General features: G+C 35.5%; 1 protein-coding gene across 10 annotated transcripts in view; it reads right to left on the reverse strand.

The window, feature by feature from the left end:
- MBTD1 (mbt domain containing 1) overlaps positions 1-21,760 on the reverse strand; it is a 67,772-nt gene that overhangs the window by 18,079 nt on the left and 27,933 nt on the right. For 7 of the 10 annotated variants that reach the window (XM_043472094.1, XM_043472067.1, XM_043472077.1 and 4 more), the window contains 9 exons: positions 18,543-18,682; positions 17,117-17,231; positions 16,204-16,289; positions 5,997-6,114; positions 2,842-2,976; positions 2,467-2,555; positions 2,023-2,257; positions 1,357-1,412; positions 915-1,019 (listed from right to left, as the gene is read on the reverse strand). In XM_043472094.1, coding sequence (XP_043328029.1) covers positions 915-1,019; positions 1,357-1,412; positions 2,023-2,257; positions 2,467-2,555; positions 2,842-2,976; positions 5,997-6,114; positions 16,204-16,289; positions 17,117-17,231; positions 18,543-18,682 — 1,079 coding nt within the window. The remainder of the gene's footprint in view (positions 1-914; positions 1,020-1,356; positions 1,413-2,022; positions 2,258-2,466; positions 2,556-2,841; positions 2,977-5,996; positions 6,115-16,203; positions 16,290-17,116; positions 17,232-18,542; positions 18,683-21,760) is intronic. The other 3 variants (XM_043472110.1, XM_043472103.1, XM_043472120.1) reach the window with 3 other exon arrangements.

The raw sequence follows: 21,760 nt of genomic DNA on the forward strand, positions 1-21,760 counted from the left end.
AAATGCAAGTCACAATTTAATTACACCTTTATGTAAGTGTATTCTGTATCAATGGTTCTTAACCCTGATTGTACTTCAGAATCACCTGGGGACCTTAAAAAAAAAAATGCCAATGCAAGATTGATTAAATCAGAATGGGAGTGCGGGGTTGGAGAAGAAGCTCAGTCAACTTTATATATATATATATATATATATATATATATATATATTTTAAAGTTCTCCAGGAGATTTCAATGCCTACTGACAACTGAGAACCATTCTTCTACATCTTTTTCTATAAACAGTTTCAGAAGAGAGGAAAAAGAGAAAAGAAGCAATAAAGTACTACCAATGGAGGGAAAAAAGCACAAAAAGGAAACACAGGAAACTGAGGATAAACTAGCATTGTTACAATTTTGTATTGGACAAGTTTTGACTAGGAAGTAACTTAAATAAATATTCTTCCTTTAACTTAGGATATCCTTCCATAAAATAAAAGTAGCAAACTCAAGATAACAATCTTGATAATAAGATATATACAAAGAAAACCTCTGGTATGAGAATTCAAATTTATCTTGCAATTACTACTGACATTCTCCCCAGTGAAGACACAGATGCACACATTTTAGGTCAAAATGAATGTTAGGGGCCTCCTTCTCCTATTTGTTGTTGTTTAGTTGCTAAGTCCTGTCCTACTCTTTTGCAACCCCATGTATTGTAGCCTACCAGCGTCCTCTGTCCATGGGATTTCCCAGGCAAGAAAACTGGAGTGGGTTGCCATTTCCTTCTCCAGGGGATCTTCCCAACCTAGGGATGGAATCCATGTCTCCTGCACTGGCAGGCGGATTCTTTACCAGTTAGCCACGAGGGAAGCCCATTACTTTAAAACTAGTTCCTATAACTTCATTTCTATATTTTAAAACCTATTCTCTTACCTTTCTAATGGTCGCAACACATATTGTGGAAAGATTTAATGGGTCTATAGCTTCCAATTTCATTCCTTCCTTGAACCATTCCCCACTCTGGTCTACTTCTTTTACCTAAAGAATTACACGAAAGCACATCTATTGTTACAGGTGTTACCAGTTTAATAATTAAAATAATACCAATTTGAAAAAGTTTACAAGATGAAAATACCAAGTACCTTCTCCTACCTACCTAATATTGTAACTCAAACTTCCATTACGGAATAGAGAGAATTCAGGCAAATAGAATTTAAGAATAATTATAATCAATAGTTGTGACACATATGGATTACAAGGTCTTAATCCTTTTAGGTGAATATATGTAATTGTGATTTCCATAATATTAGGAAAAAACCCACAACCCTCTTTCAAACATAATTTACAAATGAGGGTTCTTATAAAAACTTCTTACCTTAGCAAATAAATGTGGTGGTGTATCAAAATGTCCATCCTGTTTCTTTGTAATATCTACAAGGAAAAGTTACATACTAATCTGTCAGCATTTGTGAGAAGACCAAAAACCACGTTTTTTTGAAGGTTTCAAACTCACAAGGTATGTATACTCTAAAATATGGCAAAAATACGTGCCTTCTACATTTACGGTGAATAATATTCTTTAAAAGTCTCTATCTCTTTAGAGTACATGTGCTATTAAATACATTCAGCCAATCAGAATGCTAGGAATTCCCTAGTTAGGGAATTACAGTTTTAGAAGTATGTTTTAAAGTGTTTAGTATTAAGTCTAACCACATTTAATTTTAGTATTTCTACTAACACTGAATGGAAAGGGAAAGGCTATTTTCTTTCAAATGGGCTGGATAAAAAAGTGTAAGAAAACAAATGTAGTTTATTTTTCACTTGAAAGGGCTTTATTTTTTACTTGAGCATAAGTGGAAGGAATATAAAGGAATTGGTTAGGACATTTAATTTTCTGGTGTGAACCTTCCCTAATTAAGGTAGAATAAGCAGCCCAAGGCAACTGATTTTGATATTTGCTATTCTGTGGAGAAAAATACCGAAGTAGTACAATTTAGCCTCAATGTTATTTTCAACAGGAATCCTTGTGACAGGTGCTTACCAGATCTTTTGAATCGATGGCCTATGCTTCGAGACCAACCAATATGATGGATTAATGGGCTGTGCATATGGCACCAGAAGTCATCTGTTCTATCTTCACTCTCTTCATATACTAGTCTTAATCTTCCTCCAATTACACTTTCCACCACTGCCACTCGCGTTCGACACAAATGCCTCTTGTCAACCACCTCTACTCTCATGCAAGGTTTGAAAGGATACTGCATGCTCTCTGAAACCTTGAAAGAAAAGCAGAACTTTTGAGAATTCATGACAAAGGTCTACAAATAATTTTAGTATTCTACTATAAAAATATCTAGTGCACTCAATAGATAACACAGGTCATTTGATTCACTGATTGAAACAATTCCTTAAAAAGCTTTGAAGTTACTCCATTTTTTAGAGCTCTCATTTGCCACTTGAGTCCTTTCTAAGATCTTGTCGTTACCTTTTGTGAGAAATCGGGAGGAAGAGTTTTGGCACCAGTAAGTCGTTTCACTAGAAAAGCTTTCCAGTTTGTATACTTATGCTGAATAGCTAAAAAAAAGAAATAACCAGTTATACTTCAGCAAAGAATAGAACTGCTTCAAAAGTTATTTGCTTTAAAAAAAAAAAAAAACTAACAAATTTCCCTGCCGTTAAAATTCTGAAGAAGAGTATCAAAAATAGGGAAAAGAAGTATGTCTTGCTAGCAAATAAGTTACCTGAAAGAAAAAAATATTATTTTAATTTTTATGTCACTTGTCACTGTAATGTTATTAATTGTGAAACTGCATTAAAGTTCAGATACTTCAATTACAGTAAGGGTAAAGAAACTACTCACTTCTAGGAGGGACAAGAGGTTTTCCACTTGCAGCACACCAACCAACTGGATGGATATCAGAACCACATATACTACACCAGAAGTCCAGACCAGAGTCATTTTCAAATCCTTCATATCTTAAAAGGGCATTGTAACCTGAAACCAACAAAGCAGTCACCACATAAAAAGAAAATCAAATTAAATAAAACAGAATATAGCTGCTGGTAGTGAATATCAAATGTCATTGAGCATCTGCAACAGGTGCAGAGCTTGTGAATAGACAGAAGGCTGGGCCCCACATCCCAGAAATCATTTAGCAGATCTTGGGTGAGTCTTAGAAACTGTATTTCTAAGAAGTTCCCAGAAGTGATGACACTAGTGCTATATGGATGAAACTTTGAGAACGATTTGAACAATGGAAATTAGTTTAACTGTTTTCAGAGCACGGCCTATTTCTCTGAATATATTTCAATTTTACCCATAGTTTCTTAAATTCTAAAAAAGAGGAGTGAGAAAGTTCTACTAGGATGCATAGTTTTGGAAATAAAGAATATTGTGGTAAGTTAATATAACCTTGTTAAGTCACAGAAATCCAGTTAAAGTACATTTCAAAGACACTGCTTTATCCAAGTGATCAGGTGACCAAATTATTTTCAGATAATTTGCATGTGGCTACTTTAAGAGTTTAAATTTTTCTGTCTTGTTGATTTGGAAATAAGATTTAAAAACACCAGGTAAAAAAGTTCAATGAACACAAATAAAGATATGTGGAATCACTTAAAATCTACATGTACTAAACAAACAGGGTCTTCCCAAGTGGTGCAGCAGTAAAGAATCTGCCTGCCAATGCAGGAGATGTAGGAGACTCGATCCTGGGTCAAGAAGATCCCCTGGAGTAGGAAATGGTAATCCTCTCCACTACTCTATCCTGGAAAATTCCATGGACAGAGAAGCTTGGGTGGGTTACAGTCCATGGGGCCACAAAGAGTTAGACACGGCTGAGTGACTAAGCACGCATGCACTAAACAAATGGGAAGACTTATTTCCTGGAAAGAACAAATAGTGTATATATATATATATATTATAATTTAATAAACCTTATCTTTTAAATATTTAAACAAACTTTTATTAAATACATACAACAGTAAAGAAAATAAAAGTATAAAATATCACTTCCTCAAAGAAACCCTCTGATGTATGTAACAGTCACCCATAATCAGCTTTGTCATCTCTGTAAGCTTGTCTTTGACAAACAGTGTTTGTTTCTTTGCTTATTTAAAATATTTTTCTCTCAGTGAAATAAGTTACATGAGAAAGTATTTTTATTGTTTATTCCTTTTAATAAACCTTATCTTGATAACAGATTAAAACATTAAGGTCTTTAGTGGAATAAAAAATGCCCAATAAACTTGTATTTCAGGTTGGAAGCTAAGTTTAGTTAGCATTTTCGTGTGTTAATATTTAGGTTTTGAAAATTTATAGCATTAAACTTTTAGTTTTAAAATTCAGTAATTCACAGAACAACTCATGACTTGCTAACTGTAATTTCTGGGTTCATGATCAACAACAGGTTCACTTCTAAAATGTCATTAAAGTGGCTTAAAATGAAACATATATTGCAATTAGGAATAAATAACAGAAATATAAAACCAGAGATGGAAGATAGAAATAAGTCTTGAGTATTAAATGCATTGATCTTTAGAGCCATTTATATGCAAAAATTTAAACATCAAGCAAAAAATACATATTGCTGTTTTAAACAAGGTACAGGGAATAATACAGGGATTTAGAGAATGTCTGTACAGCTGGGGGCTTCCCTGGTGGTGTAGATGGTAAAGAATCTGACGGCGATGCAAGATTTGATCCCTGGGTCGGTAAGATCCCCTGGAGAAGGGAATGGCTACCCACTCCACTATTCTTGCCTGGAGAATTCCACAGAGGAGCCTGGCAGGCTACAGTCCACGGAGTTCCAAAGAGTCAGACCTGACTGAGCAACTAACACTTTCACTTTTTCACTTACATAAGCTGGGGAAATGTTTCATGGAAAAGGCAGGAACTGTACTGGGTTCAATACGGTGAGTGAGAGAGTGAGAGTGAGTAAAGGAATGAAGGTGACACAGAACATGCTGTATGAGAGGGAAGGAAAACTAATCTCAGCAGAATGGGTCATTTATGTCGGGGAACAATAAAAAATCTGTTCAGTGGTGGACAGTGAAACTTAATAATAGCTGTAAATGCTGACCATCCTGATTCTTTAAGGACAAAGAAGCCACTAAAGACAGAAAAATGGAATTGAGATCATTTTTAGGTAAATTAAGTCTATCAGCAGTACACAGGGTGGAACTGGAAGGGCATTTTTGGGAAGATGGCTGGAGATAAGACTAGAAAGAGTAGGATGAGTAAGATACCTCTTCCAATAATCTCAGGATACCTCTTATTATCTGAGTGGCTGCTCCTCCTCTGAAGTATCACAGTATCCTACCATACCACTTACTAAGCACCTTGTCATAAAATGTATTCAATATTTAGCAGATGTAAGTTCACCAAAAAAAGAAATCTTTTAAGTCTGCATATCACCTGCCCACAGGGTCTAATATAGTAGATACCTAACACATTTACTTCATGGGCAACAATGTAAAAAGGGCTGGGATACATGGAAGAAGTGGGACTGAAGAAAATGTAGTACCTAAAATAGATGAAATATTCATCATTAGTTTACTTCTGATATTATGGACCATATCGCTTTTTTTTAGTACTTTTTGTTACCTTCTGAAGTATTTCCCTGTAGAGGTTGAGGAAACTATAGGGCCCACAGATTTGGCCTATTGTCATCCAGAATAGTTTAGGTAAAGTAATGTTATGATATGTAACAATTATATGAAATTCAAATTTTAGTGCCCATAAAAAAAGTTTTAGTAGAACACAGCCATACCTATTCATTTATGCATCGCTTTGGCTGCTCCTATGCTATGATAGTAGAGTTAAATGGTTGCGACAGAGATTGCTCACAAAGCTGAAAATATTTACTGTTTTTTTTTTTTTCTTACAGAAAAAAAATTTGCTAACCTCTGCCCTTTATCATACTTATTTGGCAATACTTGAAAATTTATAAATATGCTTTCTTACAAATTACAAAGAAGTGATTTTTAAAGTGAATTATTATGCACGGTTTTCACCTGCTAATTTTACTACTCCAGCGATCCAGAAGACTTTGGTAGGTAGGCTGCAGTCTGTGTTGGGAACTTCTACTCTCACATTTTCTGAGATATCACCCCAGCAGGTCCCCATAGGCGCCTGTCATATAAAAATTATTAAATTATCATCTTATGAAATCAAGTCTAAAACACATGGTTCAAAATTAAGCACTACTATTCAATCATGGTAACATTAAACTAAAAATACCATTTAATTGATTCTTTTTTTCTAAAAATATAATTGTTATTCCTTGCATCACATTATTCTATTTAGAAAAAGCCAGTGTCAGGGACAAGCTCAAGACGAAGAGAATTCACATATACTACAACTGATCCATATCCAGTTCAAAATTCAATAGTGCCCAAATATAAGACTTGAGAGCAATTTTTATAAATGCCAAATTACAAACTTGATATTAGGTTTCACAGGAAAAAGTTGACTTAAAAATTGTTTTATCATGAACTGAATGAATGTACTTTACCTTAACCTCTAATTTTAAAAGATCTGGCTAAAGAGTAGAAAGAAAGAATTCCAATCAGCAACGTGGTTTCCAATAACACAGAGAAACAAAACTTAGTTATCTGTATTTTCAACTTCAGTTAAGTTCGCAGAATATAAATATAGTCTGTTACAACAGACTTGTGGCAAAAGCACCAGATAAAGTTGTTAAAACGGTGAAGTTAAAGAGATTTTGGAGAGTTGTACATGGTAAATTGTTAAATGATTTATTATTTCAAAATTTCTCACACAGGAATTACAATAAACAAAGAAAACTTTCAATGTTAGATCTGGTAGTAATCAGCCTCCACACAAATGGTTAAGATGGGGACTCAGAAAACTAAATGAATATCATGAAGGGATTTGCCAACATTTAATGTGTTTCCAAATTACAATTTCCATTATATTTTAATCCTTAAATTTGAGGCAGTTTACCATTATTTGGAATTTAGCAATGGCTAATTAAACCAAAGTGAATTTAGGAGTTTAAATGCTGATAATACCAAACAGTCTCTGTGGCCCTTGATAATCAGCTCCTCATTAAATACAATTCAGAACCCTGATCACAAGAAGTATTAGGTTAAGATGTAAAAGACTTGATAACATGAACAAATCAGGAAAAGACAAAATAGCTTCAAAGCTAAAAGATGGCTAAACACAAAGATATCCAAGAGTCACGCAAACTAGTCCATCTGAACACTGGGCAAATGTCTTCCATGCAAGGCTGCTCATCTTGGGTGGTCGCTAAACCAAAAGGCGGTTAGCTTAAAACAGTACTCAACCTGTGTGCTCTCAATAGCTGAAGGAATTTCTGAAGGACAGGTAGAAAATGTCAAATAATACTGAACTAAGATAAGTCAAGAAATCAAACACAGAATCAACTTATGGCTATTTCTTTAAGTAGCAAGCAAAGAATATACTTCAAGCACTTGGATACAGTGGCCTATCTCAACTATTTCTAATTCTGGAAGGATACACATATCTATCTTCCTGAGCTGTACAAAAAATAATACATCCATTATGACTACCTCTTTCTGCCATTTTTAAATCGAAAGAATGGACTCTTCAGGTTCTGCTATCTCCCCCTATATCATTCTAGACTGTAGGGCCATCCCTATTGCCAGCAGATACGATCAGAAAAGGAGAGGCTGGAAGGAAGACAGGTAACAGATTAAGCTACCATATATTAACACAAAGACCATGTATTAATTTCTGTGAGGATAAACCAATTACACCAGACAGATGTAGTGGAATGTATGCATTAAATTAAGGTAGGATATCCATTCCTCTTTGTTTGGCTGCCAAATCTTATGAAATGGGCTTTATCTTTCATTAAGAAGGAAGACGCATGGTTATGCTGACAAGCTGTGTGTAAAGATGAGCACACTGCTAAAAGAATTTGGTATATAGGACTCCCTTTTGAGTTAGATGTGGCAATGTCATACTGACTTTTTTTTTTTTAAGTCTTTTAACAATTGTTTGGAGAAAATAACTTTTAGTCACATTTTATTAAAAAAACAAGGGTCAATATGCTTGCTCACTTAGAAAATAAAGTTAATGCTCACTATAGTTGGGGGATGTTATGTTTTCGTCCCTACAGTCTGGATTGGTATAGGAGAAAGTAGCAGAAAGTGACATTTGTTCTTGCCTGTAAGGTTGTGGTTCTGCTAGGCCCTCTTAAACCAATCCATATGGTTCACTCTAAGAAAAAAAACGAACAAAAACAATAACAGAAAAGAGCACAATCGTCACTGCGTAGTATGTGCTCAATGTGTTGAAATAATAAAGGAATTTTAAAGATACAGCTGCCCTTTTGTTTAAAATGGATCCTCTTAAGTGTGGAAGACTAAATGACCCAGGGCTCGAGAGCCATCTTCAGCCAAGTCATCTGTCTTCTCTTGCTGGCAGGAGGGATACCTCTGAAAGTCTGGATTGGCATAGCATGGACTAGCAGAACCATCATTTACAGGTAACAACAAATTTACCTTCCAGACTCAGGACGAGAGGTCCACCTCAGGCTCCTCCCGAACCAGGAAGATCTGCTTCATCACTTCCTGCTCCAGGGCCACTCGTGAGGGCTATCTGGGGGCGACTCTCCTTCCCTGCAAGGTAAGCTGTCATCAGGTCCTGCAGGTCACGGCCAGATCCAAATGCTGAGGGCTCCCCAACACAGACGCACGATAACCTCCACCTGACTGTCCGCCACAAAGTAACTGGATGGGATTCTTACTTTTTCTGTACTTTAAGAACATTCCCAGATAGTCCAATAGCCCAGACGGCTAGTATTTAGACTCTCAGAAGGCTGACACATTACACACATGATGCTTTGTGGGAGAAATACAGATTTCCCTCCACAGAGCTGCAAACTTGTAACTTTTGATAATCAGAATCTTCAGTAGTAATAGAATTCAACCGGGCAGAAGTCAGCCCTGAAGTTGTACACTGGCAACTATTATTGATCCTAATAATGATATGCCAAATATACAAAAAGCCACCATTAAAATACTTTGACTAATAGGCATATGGTGACTAAAGTGCAACTAGGAGAGAAAGATAAGCTATTATATGGCCAAAAGGGGAAAAAACAACATAGGAAATTGACTAGAAAAGAATTAGAAGTCCTAAATGTCATTTGCTGGAATTGACAGAAAGTAGGAACAGAAAAATAAAACAGTTCCCTCTTTCTCCAGAAAGTCCACTCACCTTTTGATTTGATAATAAGACCTACTTTTGGGGTTGGGTCATAGCAGCTTCCCAAGTGATGCTAGTGGTAAAGAATTGACCTGCTAATGCAGGAGACATAGGAGACAGGGGTTCAATCCCTGAGTGGGGAAGATCCCCTGGAGAAGGGCATGGCAACCCACTCCAGTACTCTTGCCTGGAGAATCCCATGGACAGAGGAGCCTGGAGGGCTACCGTCCATAGGGTCACAGAGTTGGATACAACTGAGGCGACTTAGCACGCACGCACAATAGAAGGGGGATTAGGAGTACAAGGCAAGTACAAAGAGAAAATGGGATGCTTGGGGTGAAAATCAGATTGAGAATGAGGGAATGTTGGACTTCCCTCATGGTCCAGTGGTTAAAAATCCACCTGCCAATGCAGGGGACGTGGGTTCAAACCTTGGTCTGGGAACCCTAGCTGTGGGGTAACTAAGCAGGCACGTGCCATAACTACTGAAGCTAGTGCACTCTTGAGCCTAGTTGCTCTTCAACAAGAGAAGTCACTGTAATGAGAAGCCTGCATACTGCAACTGGAGAGAAGGCCCTGCTAGCTGAGACTAGAGAAGGCCTGCGTGTAGCAATGAAGACCCAGCACAGCCAAAAATAAATAAATAAAGCTAAAAAAAAATGATGGAATGCTAGTGTACGTAAAAAGAGAAAGGAAGCAGTGGTTACTAACTTGAAAAGCATAAAGTAGTTCATAATTTTTAAAAAATATTAAATGAAAATAATCTAGGTTACTTAGGCCTTCCTTGAAACAGATTATTTTTATCATATTTTATTATATATTATATACTACCAGAAGCCACTGCTTTCCTACAGAGAATTTATTTTGTGGCAACACAATAGCTAAATTAGAGTACTAACAAGTACCAGAAACTAAAAAGTTCTACTTCCATTAGAAAGAAACTCTGCAATCTAGGATGACATACTGAAAACTACCTTCAGTTAAAAAGGATGTGAAGTCATATTTATTTTCAATGGAGTTATGTATGCATGGTTAAAGCTAGGGGAAAAAAACAAAGAATAGTTTTATTTGAAAGAGACTATTTTACTAATAAACACAGACCCAAGTTTTACTAATAAACCAGTTACCACACATACACAAACAAAAAGCCTTTTTTCTCCTTAATATACATATTCAATTTATATATTCAAAAAACATTTTTAATGCCTGTTGCAAAGAAATATTTATAACTTTATCCCTTTCAAAATAGCTGGACCAAAACAGAGGATTAGAAAACATCATGTAAGCAATACAATGTGCTATTTGTGGAGGCAAAGGACCTTTTTTTTTTAAGGACCTTTTTAAAAATTACATAAATACAACTATTTTCAAGGGAGAAAAAAAAGTAGGATGATTACATTTCTGCTTTTAGCAAGGACTGTATCAATAAACTGACATCAGAATATATAGTTCAGGTACCAAACAAAAGAAACTTGAAGTCTGTAAATTCGTAATTAAAGGCATATGATTTTAGCTTTTTAAGATTCTTATACATTTGATATCGAAACATTTTGGCCTGTGCTGTAATGCTTCAGTTCAGTTGCTCAGTCATGTCCGCCTCTTTGTGACCCTGTATCAGGCTTCCCCGTCCATCACCAACTCCTGGAGCTTGCTCATGTCCATTGAGTCGGTGATGCCATCCAACCATCTCATCCTCTGACGTCCCCTTCTCCTGCCTTCAATCTTTCCCAGTATCAGGGTCTTCTCCAATTAGTCGGCTCTTCACATCAGGTGGTCAAAGTATTGACGCTTTAGTATCAGTCCCTTCAATGAATATTCAGGACTGATTTTCTTGAGGATTGACTGGTTTGATCTACTTGCAGTCCAAAGGACTCTCAAGAGTCTTCTCCAACACCATATGGTTTTTTATGGAAAAACCATAGCTTTTGTCAGGAAAGTGATGTTTCTACTTTTTAATATGCTGTGTAGGCTGGTCATAGCTTTTCTTCCAAGGAACAAACGTCTTTTAATTTCATGGCTGCAGTCACCATCTGCAGTGATTTTGGAGCCCCCCAAAATTAAGTCTTTCACTGTTTCCCCATCTATTTGCCATGAAGTGATGGGACTAGATGCCATGATCTTAGTTTTCTGAATGTAGTCAGCTTTTTCACTCTCTTTCACTTTCATCAAGAGGCTCTTTAGTTCCTCTTCACTTTCTGCCATAAGGGTGGTGTCATCTGCATATCTGAGGATGTTATTTCTCCCTGCAATCTTGAAAGAAATATTCTACTTGATTTTTTTTTTTATTTTGGCCATGCTGCATGGCTTGTAGGATCTTAGTGCCCCTACCAAGGGCTGAATCTGGGCCATGGCGGTCAAAGCATGAAACTCTAATCACTAGGTACCAGGGAACTCTCTGTACTTGATTTTATAAGGAAATAATGGGGAATAGAGTGTATCTACTTAAAAGACTATGATATTAGAAAAGTTAAGAATGCTTTAAGGCTACATATTCTTCATACATACAGAACAACTCTCTTGGGTTCAAACATAAATGCCAGTAGGAGAAAATAGTCTGTGAATTTCATTAACATAGGGTACCTAACTGGAATGCAGTACTGCAGAAGTATTTTGAAGATTTTTCCACAGTTAGTAAAGATAAGGTTATTGCTTTTAGAAGCTGTGAAATAAAAAAATAGATTAGTTTCTGGCCCTGTTCCTGGTATAGACGTTTCACAGCCGTCGTAATTTCCTAAGGGATAAGAGCACTAGACACATCTTTTGTTCTAATATTTGATCTTTGACCTTGATTCCAGACACAGAGCTCCTAAATCCTTTGCAATTTCTTGGATGACAGCAGTGTCTTTTGTTCTAATGAGGCATCTCTTTGTGGGCCCCTAGATAGCTTCAGGATGGGAGCTGGTCACCATACAGATCGAACTCTGATTAAAAGCTTCTTGGAATTTTCAGCCCCATCATCCATCTTCCAGGAGAGGGAAAGGAGTTGTAGACTGAGTTAATGACCCATTATGCCTATGTGATGAAGCCTCCATAAAAATCCCAATACATAGGATTGGGCTGGTGGATGAGTAAAGGTGCTAGGAGAGTGGTGTACTTGAGAGAGCATGGAAACTGTGCTCCTTCTCATATATCCTGTGCTACACATCTCTTCATCTGGTTGTTCATCTCTTCTATTATATCCTTGATGATAAGATAGTAAACCATTTCTCTGAATTCTGTGAGCCTTTCTAGCAAATTATCAAACCCAAAGAAGGGGTCATGGGAACCCTGATTTATAGCTAATCTGTCAAAAGCAGAGATGACAATGTGGGACTTGCAACTGGTGTTTGGAGTGGCGGGAGTCTTGTGGGACTGAGCCTGTAAGTGTGGGATCTGATGATAATTCCAGATAGACAGTGTCAGAATTAAACTAAATTGTAGGATACTCAGCTGGTGTCAGAGAAATATTTGATGGGGCGGAAAACCCACTCATCTGGTATTAGAAGTACGGTATTGGTAGTTGTGTTAAGGTGAAACACAGAAGGGTTTTTCCTATAGGGGCTTAATTCAAAACCATTAAAACAAAACAAAAACAAGGGCTTCCCTGGTGGCTCAGTAGTTAATAATCCACCTGCCAATGCAAGAGACCGGGTTCAATCCCTGGTCTGGGAAGATCCCATATGCCGTGGAGCAACTAAGCCTATGCATTACAACTACTAGAGCCCATTCTAAAGCCTGGGAGCCACAACTACTGAGTTCATTTGCTGCAACTATTGAAGCCCATGTGTCCTAGAGCCCATGCTCTGCAACAGGAGAAGCCACGACTGAGAAGCCTTTGCACTGAAACTAGAGTTTCTCTCTGCAACTAGAGAAAAGCGTGCACAGCAACGATGACCCAGCACAGCCATAAATAAATAAATAAATAGAATTAAAAAAAAAACCAAAAAACTGCAGGTTAAAGCCCAAAGTTGAAAATTTCAATCCAGCTACTGAAAAAGGTAGCAAGAGCTCCTTAATTTATAATAAGAGATGGAGTAGATGAACTAGATGATTTTTAAGATAATTTACAGCTTTGTGACCCTATGATTCAGGAATAATTAAAAATGGTATGATATTACCTAACATGTGAAACCAACAAAATACTGTAAACAACTATACTCCAATAAAATTTTTTTTAAAAAATGATATTACCAAATTTAGTGGTTTCCAACCACAGACACTGCCAAAGAAGGGAAAGCCAAGAGTCAGGTGCCAAGGCTCCAGTCAATTCATTCTACTCTTTCCTGACCAGCTGGTATAAATTTCCTTTATCCTAGCTATGTTTATTAGAAAAAAGAGGAACTGTAGTGCTTAAAAAAAAAAAGAAGTCTGAAAACTATCACCTAGATAAAAAGTTGCATCACATATACAGCAATAATATGCAGATTTCTAAGTAGATATATTTAATGAAAACTTGACTCCATTTACACTGATAACTATAAAGAATGTCAAAAGTAACTGAATGATTGACTATATAAACCATTAAGCATAATTACAGCAATAGTACAGAGTATTGGCCTATGACATATTTTGCAGAAACTTTCCAGAAATTTAAAGACAGACCATGGTAAAGAGGAATTCCATTGAAATTCTATGCTTTTAGAACTAATCATAATCATTTTTAAGTATTGGAATATATTAAGTATTTACCTGGGGTCCTTACTGCATAAAAGGTTGAGTATGCTAAAGAACCAGGCAAGCAAAGTTGTGACACCACCCTACACTCAAGTCCTGGTTCAACCAGAACAGTTCTGTTTCCATGTTTTTAGACTTATTTTTTTTTTTTTTCAGTGTTGCCTGGCTTGCAGATTTTAGTTTCCTAATCAGGAATGGAGCCTGGGACCCATCAGTTAAAGCACAGAGTCCTAATCTCAGGAGTACCAGGGAATTCTCACAGATTGAATATTTTTAAAAATTATGCTTGAAAAAAGAATCCTCTCAGAGTAGGGAAAGGCTCTCAACCTATGCTCAAGTTGGAGACAATGCAGGTGTAGAGTGTGGAGGAAGGGGCCTTTACTGATGAACAAGTGTTAGAGCAGGCATCAAGTGTTAGAAGACTGGAAAACTGATGAGTCAAGGCAGGACCCTGTGCTTGCAGCTCCTCCTAGCAACAATAAATCTAAAAGCTAGTAATTTTCCTTGGAGAATGCAAAAACTATGTAAGGGGGAGAACCATGAAGAGTCAACTCTAAAGGACAAAATCAAGTACAATAGGAAGTCTCACCTTCTAAATCAAATGACTTCAAATAAAAATGCTGGTTAAGGCAACAAAGCAAACTCATTTTGCACTGAAAAACACTAAGACATTAAAAATAGAAAATGTTTCCTAGTTAATAAGGAAAAGACAGTAAAGGAAGATGAGTGGAGCAGGAAGGCACTGGGTGACAGACACTTTGCTTGTAAATGAGAAAAAAGAGATCCCATAGTATCCTTATTAACTATACAGCTAACTAAAGCTAGCTGCTCTTTTATCAATTGTAAAAAATTTCAATTTGTTTAAGACAAAAAAACAATTTCATTATAATAGAGATTTTCTTGCAAAGAACTTTAGCACAGTATTACTATTCAAAGATATTGACATGGAAGAAAATATTATATCTTGGGACGTTGAAATACTATTTTTAAAATATTCTGACTACTTATATAAAATAGCTGGACATGGGTTATGGTATTAAACCTAGAAAACCAAAATACTAAAGATAGAAGAAGAGATAAAGGCTACTCAGAAGGAAACAACAAACAAATGTTCCAGAAGGCTACAATGGAAGAGTTATTATAAATGAGGACTTAATCTAATTCTGATATTCTTTGTATCAGAAAAGAACCATCTCAGGAGAGGAGAGTTAAAGATCTGTTTTGTAGTTCTCATGAAAGCTACTGGGGCCATATATTTAACATCTCTCACAAGTATGACACTACTACCAACATTTCAATAAAATATATCAGCTACAGTATATTTAAGTGTCCAAGATTCCACTTAGGCTGGTTCAGATGGCAGGCCATTGACTAAGGGCTTAACACCTGTACTTTCAAGAAAGAAAAGTTAGCAAACGAATGAGTTTGGCTTTAATTTATATTACGACCACTGAATTAATAGGCTTGGCCTTGATCAAGATCCTTTATTGGCCACAAATGAATTAAAATTTATTTTGATTTCCACAGCAAGAACTCAAGCTCAGTTTTGTTCACATGCTATTATTTAATAGGAAAGCCCTAAGTTAACAATATGTTAAGTGTACACAAAACTTCACTCATTAACTTTCTAAATTCTTTTCTTCTTATACACGGTCAGTAGCAGATAGAACCTTTAAATATAAATTAAAACTTATAGGTTAAAAAAGTATTGAAGAGAATTAAGCACAAATAATTGAATCAAAAGGAATTAAATCAAAAGGAAAGAATTTATCATTAGATACATTTTAAACATAACTCTCAATTACTTCAAATGTCTGTGACAATCTACTTGTTAAAAAGAACATCTTGCAAAAAATAATTTCAGTCCACAATACTACACTGCTAATAAATAGTTCCTTCTTTGTTTTTGTGATTTTATATTCATGACCAAACAAAACTAGATCTTTCCTCTTCTCAATTATTAAGTCAAATCACAAAAATTTAGGTAACATACAATGGATGGTTTCTATGAGGTTGAACCATATGATTTTGCTAATATCCAACTATTTTTGATACACAAAACAAGTAATTTTATATGGTTCAACTTAATATGAAAATTGGATGAGACTCACACCTTCCCATTTAAAATAATTTCAACTTGCAATGTCTTTAAAGGAAACCTTTATTTATAAAACTTAAGGTTATGTAACTATTAGTAAGTACAATAATTAACAAAAAAGAAACATTTCCATTATGATGTATAAAATAAAGACCTTCTAAGGATAAGATGTTTAAAAAATGCTACTGTGCCTTCAGATTTAAACGATGATTAAGCATTTCAACACAAACAGAAAATTCCATACTCACATGTTTAAAGCAGGTAACTGGAGCTGCTATAAAGCTATTGCTATTGATGTAGTTACCCCAGTTGAAACCTTCTGTGGAGACTGCTGCTGAAATAAAATAAGTTTAGATATATTGGAGTTCTCAGATCTTTTATTTGTAAGAAGGTTATTACTTTATAATTGAAATGACACATATTTATCACCTCTAAATTGTTTTTTCCTATAAAGACAAAACTTCTGTAAATAAATATGAACTTTAGCATATATCATATTTGCAAACAAACAGTTTAACTTTTCTACACACAAGACATGCTCCTTGGGAAGTGAGGCAAGAGCTCTCCAATTATAAGAAACAAAGAACAAGTGAAAGAAGATATGTTCAGGATAACAAACACTGTTCTGACTGCTCCTGTGTTTTATTCCCATGTAGCTCTAACTGCACACTTCACTGAAATTTCTATCCAGTATCTACCACCTAATACTTTCACTATCGTTCTTTACTGTCTGACTCCCTACTTACTGCCTTGCTTTTGCACTCCTGTTAAGAATCTTTCTGTTAGAAAAGATCCTTTCCTCAATCTCCTTCTCTTGTTACTCTCTTCTCCCCAATCCCTTTGAAGCCTAATAAATGTCATATTTCTTTGCCTTATCACCACAATGTTTCCCACTGTCCACAGCCAGAGAATCAATGCATAAAAAATAAATAATAAACAAAATAAAAAAGAGTATTATTAAGGAGACTGTCACAAGCACCATAACTTGTAAACACTATACTTTTCTAGGATAATTTACTGAAATGAAAGAAGCCTAGTGTCATTATGTGCAAATAGGGAACAGAAATAGCTTAGTTAATAGAATCCAAAATTAAAATGTTATTAATTAAAACTAGATGAATTAGTATCAAATAGTTTACCTCTTGCATTCACCCATATTACCTGATTTAGTCTTTGCTTGATTTTGTAAGGTAGCTTGATACTGAGCATATGCAGCTAGTTTAGCCACTAAAGGTTGTTTCTGAAGAACTTTTGCTTTCTTTGTTGGAGGCTTACCCTAAAACAAGAAAAGTTAAGTAAATAGGATTCTTTATCATTCCCCACCCCCAAATGTGAAAACTAACTTGATTGCATACTACTCATTTTAAGGAAACATTGAGGGTTTAGAAAATTATTAAAGCAGAGGAAACATACAAGAAAATTCACATGAGAAATGTTTTCTGGAATTCTGCTACAATGTAGATATCTAAAATGGGTAGCACAGCTGGCACAGACTTAAATAGCAATATGCAAATTAATATATTAATAAAAAATTATATCCCATAAAATGTTAAACTATAGGCTGTGGTGGATAACAGATTCCATCTTGTACTAGATAAATCCAGTGGTTATTCACTCATGCAGGTTGCTAAGCATTACTATTTATATAAGAAAAAAATAATTCAATGTTTAAACAGCAAGTGACTGAGGTTTATACCTTTAGCGCTAATGCAAAAGATCAATGACAAAATGATCATGGGCCAAATTCACAGTGTGACAAACTGCCATCCATTTGGGTACAGACCATTGCTCAGGATCTTTAGGGACTGTCTATCTGAAATACAGAAATACATCTAAGTGATGTATTTCCTTAATTTGGGGAACTTAAATAATCCTTTCAGTGCTATGTGCTACCTTATTACAATAAGATGAATAAGACAAATGTGATCATTCAAATAAAATATATTACAAAAACCAGCTATGTGATGCCTTTATAAAGTTGTTTATATGCTACTATAGTAATAACTTAAACGGTCGTTTTGTAGGCATTCCAGTCGTTTTGTAGGCATTCCAGTCATTTTGTAGGCACTGATGTACATTTATAGGAAGAAAATTTTCTTTTAGTATTATGATTGTTTCCAAAAAGGTTAGTTGGATTAACCAAATACCCTTGGTTAAGGTATCAAAGGGGTTGCAATGAAAAGTACAAACCAAAAATAATGGAAAAATAACACCGAAGGGTAAATCATTCCCTGCCCCCAACACTGAAAGTTTCTACCTTGATACTAATTACAAAGAAAACCAGGGGGAAAAATGGCTTCAATTTATTTACGTATATATATAAAAAGATATTTATTACATATATACTTATTTAGAAAAAAAGACACAAACAATTCATAGTTTATTTTGGATAGTATGCCTTCTCTATTTATAACAGCTGCTCAAATTTTATAGAATGGACAAGCTCACATATTTCTTAAAAATGTGGGGTATAAAATACTAACAGGCTAATTAGATAAAGGTGGAGTGTAGTGAATCACAATCAAATGACAGACAAACAGTGAAAGCCATAGAAATAACAGATATAAGAACAAGAAGGTTTCTGTACCGTTACCTGAAGTCTGGCCAAAATGCTTGCCTTCTTGGAGTTTGACGAGTAACTTCTTGAACATGAAACACTGCAGAAACGCTTTGTTTTAGAGTAAAAAGCATCTCGCACACCAACCATTCCACACATTTCACAGGTAGCTAATTAACAAATAAAAACACTGGTGTTATGATCATAAAACTGATTTTCATCTAACAGTTTAATAATTCCTCCAATTATCTGAAAGTTTCAATTTTTAAAGCATTTCTTCAGGCAGATAGAAAATTTCTTCTGTTACTTTAGAAAAATCCAAATAAAAGGTAGGGGAAAGATTAGAATGATGCCATGGCTATAGGCTCCAGAAGAACTGACAATAAAGTCTGGAAAGGCTTTAAAAAGGATCAAAAGACACACAAATGTAAGTTAGATTCAACTAACATTTCCTTGGTGCTCACCTTGTGCCAGACATTACAAGATCTAATGTTTGAAAGGATTATAAACAAAAGATGAAAAGCAACTGCAGTACAAGTGAAGAGTAATACAAAGCAAAGCACAGGTCTTTAAAATATTGTGAAGATTGAAACATAAGGGTAACAACGAGTGAATCTCAAAAGATATACAAGTTGTGGGACTGCTGAATTATACAGTAGTCCTATTCTCAAATTTGTGAGGAATCACCATACTGTTTTCAATAGTGGCTGTACCAGTTTACATTACCACCAAGAGTATATGAGTTTTCCTTTTTCCACATCCTCCTCAACATTTGGTATCTCTTGTCTTTTTGACACGAGCCATCCTAACAGGTATGAGGTGATATCTCAATGTGGTTTTCATCTTCATTTCCCTGATGATTAGTGACGCTGAGCACCTTTTCATGTATTTATTGGCCATCTGTAGGTCTTCTTTGGAAAAAAATATCTATTCAGGTGCTTTGCCCATTTTTAAATTACATTATTTGCTTTTTCTGCACTATTGAGTTGTACAAGTTCTTCGTGTATTTTGGGTATTAACGCCTTATCAGATAGTTTACAAATATTTTCTCCCATCTTGTAGGCTGTCTTTTCAATATATTATTTCCTTTGCTGAGCAGAACCTTTTTAATTTGTTGTAATCTCACTGTTTATTTTAGCTTTTATTAGCTGTGCTTCTAGTGTCTTACCCAATAAATCAATGTCAAGATGAAGGTCAAGGAGCTTTTTCCCTATGTTTTCTTCTAGGGGTTTTATTGTTTCAGGTGTTTGTTGTTACACCATTTCAAGTTAATTTTTCTATGTGGTATAAGATAGGTCCAGCTTTTCTTCTACATGTGGATATCTAACTTCCCAACACCATTCACTAAAAACTGTCCTTTCCCTGTCACGTGTTCTTGGTGCCCTTATCAGAAATTAGTCGACTGCAGCCCAGTGTATCAGAAAGGTATCTGACCTCCCACATTCACTGTAGCATTGTTAACAATAACCAAGTAAGAGAAATGTATTAGATGCCTTCTGGTGAATGGGAGGATAAAAAAACAAGTTATACATAAATGTATATGTAAATGCATACATATATGTAAAGTAGATACTATCCATTATAATAGAGGATTATTCAGCCATATAAAGAAGGAAATACTGTCATTTCTGACAAGGACAAAACTGGAGGGGATTATGCTAAGTGAAATAAGCCAAAATGAGAAAGACAAATAGTGTATAGTATTACTTACATGGAATTAAAAAAAAAAAAAGCCTATTTCATAGAATGGTGGTTGCCAAGGGTTGAGAAGAGGGAGAAATGGCGAGATGAAGGCCAAAGGGTACAAATTTTCAGTTACAAAAAGAAAAAGTTGTGATGATCTAATATATAGCATGGTGACTGTAGTTAATACTACTACTATAGTATATACTTGAAACTTGCTGAGTAGATCCTGTGCTCACATGACACACACACAGAATTAACTTTTGGGGACTTCCCTGGTGGTCCAGTGGTTAAGACTCCACATTCACAATGCAGGGAGCCTGGGTTTGATCCCTGGTCAGGGAATTAAGAGTCCGCATGCCACAACTAAGACACAGCACAGTTGAATAAATAAAAAGTTAACTTTGTGAGGTGATGGATGTGTTAATTATCTTGATCTTGGTAGTCATTCCACTAGGTACATGGATATCAAATCATATTTATACATTTAAACATATACAACTGTATTTCTCAATTATTCCTCAATAAAGTTGGGGGGAAAAAAGATAACATAGCAAACAACTACTTCAATGGGTTTAAATCTCCACCTAAACAGTTACAACTGGAGGGACTTACAGTTTAACCAGTACTTATAAATTATAAGAAATCATGAAAAAAATGTAAGGTACCAGAGGGTGAGAGATAAAGGGGGTCTAATGGGGAAAAAAGCCTGAAGGATTTTCTGTTGTAAAAATTCTAGAACAGATTAAAAGGTTTGCGGATCACGTAGGTTAAAAAAAATGCAATCCCAAGGGGACAGTATGTCTTTGCCAAGAATTGAACATGTCAAACTAGAACTCCCATGACTAGGATGTAAGCTCCACCAGGGACTTTATTCTATATTATTCCTATCTGTAACTTTAAAACAGAATCCGGCACATATAAAGCTCCCTCTTGTGACAGATTACCACATTAGTATGTTATAACTAAACCATGGCAAGATGTATATTAATAGGAGTTAACACATTTGATAAAATCTCTCATGTAGCTCTTGTCAATTAAGGATTGAGAAATTCAAGCTAAAGTAGAAAAGATCTAGGTAGCTATTAACTGGTTGAATGACCACACCTACTGGGTCCTGATAAGTGAAGTTAAGTTCTTTGACACGGTATGAATGATTGTGTACCAGGCCCTTCGATGCTTAACTTTTAATCAAAATATTAGAATATAATCTATAAGGCATAATCATCAAATCTGCAAATGACAATCAGAAGACACTGCATTCAACATTAGATGACCAAATTAGGAATATGCTTAAATGGTAACACAGTGTCCTGAAGAAAAGAGATAAAAGTTGAACAACCTCTGATCTAATCACACAAGGTGACCAACTATTTGCCTGAGGTCTTTTCCAGGATAATTCTAAAACCAGGAGGGTATCAGGCAAATCAGGACAAGTTGCCACCCTACTACCACACAATCTGAAATATCTCCAGAAGAAAGTGAGCAGGATACTGATGAATTAAAACACTGTGATGCTATGAGAAATGCTTGAAGCAACTAGGTTTACTCAGTATGCCCAAGAG

This window comes from Cervus canadensis, chromosome 1, assembly GCF_019320065.1.
Source record: "Cervus canadensis isolate Bull #8, Minnesota chromosome 1, ASM1932006v1, whole genome shotgun sequence".
NCBI lineage: Eukaryota > Metazoa > Chordata > Mammalia > Artiodactyla > Cervidae > Cervus > Cervus canadensis.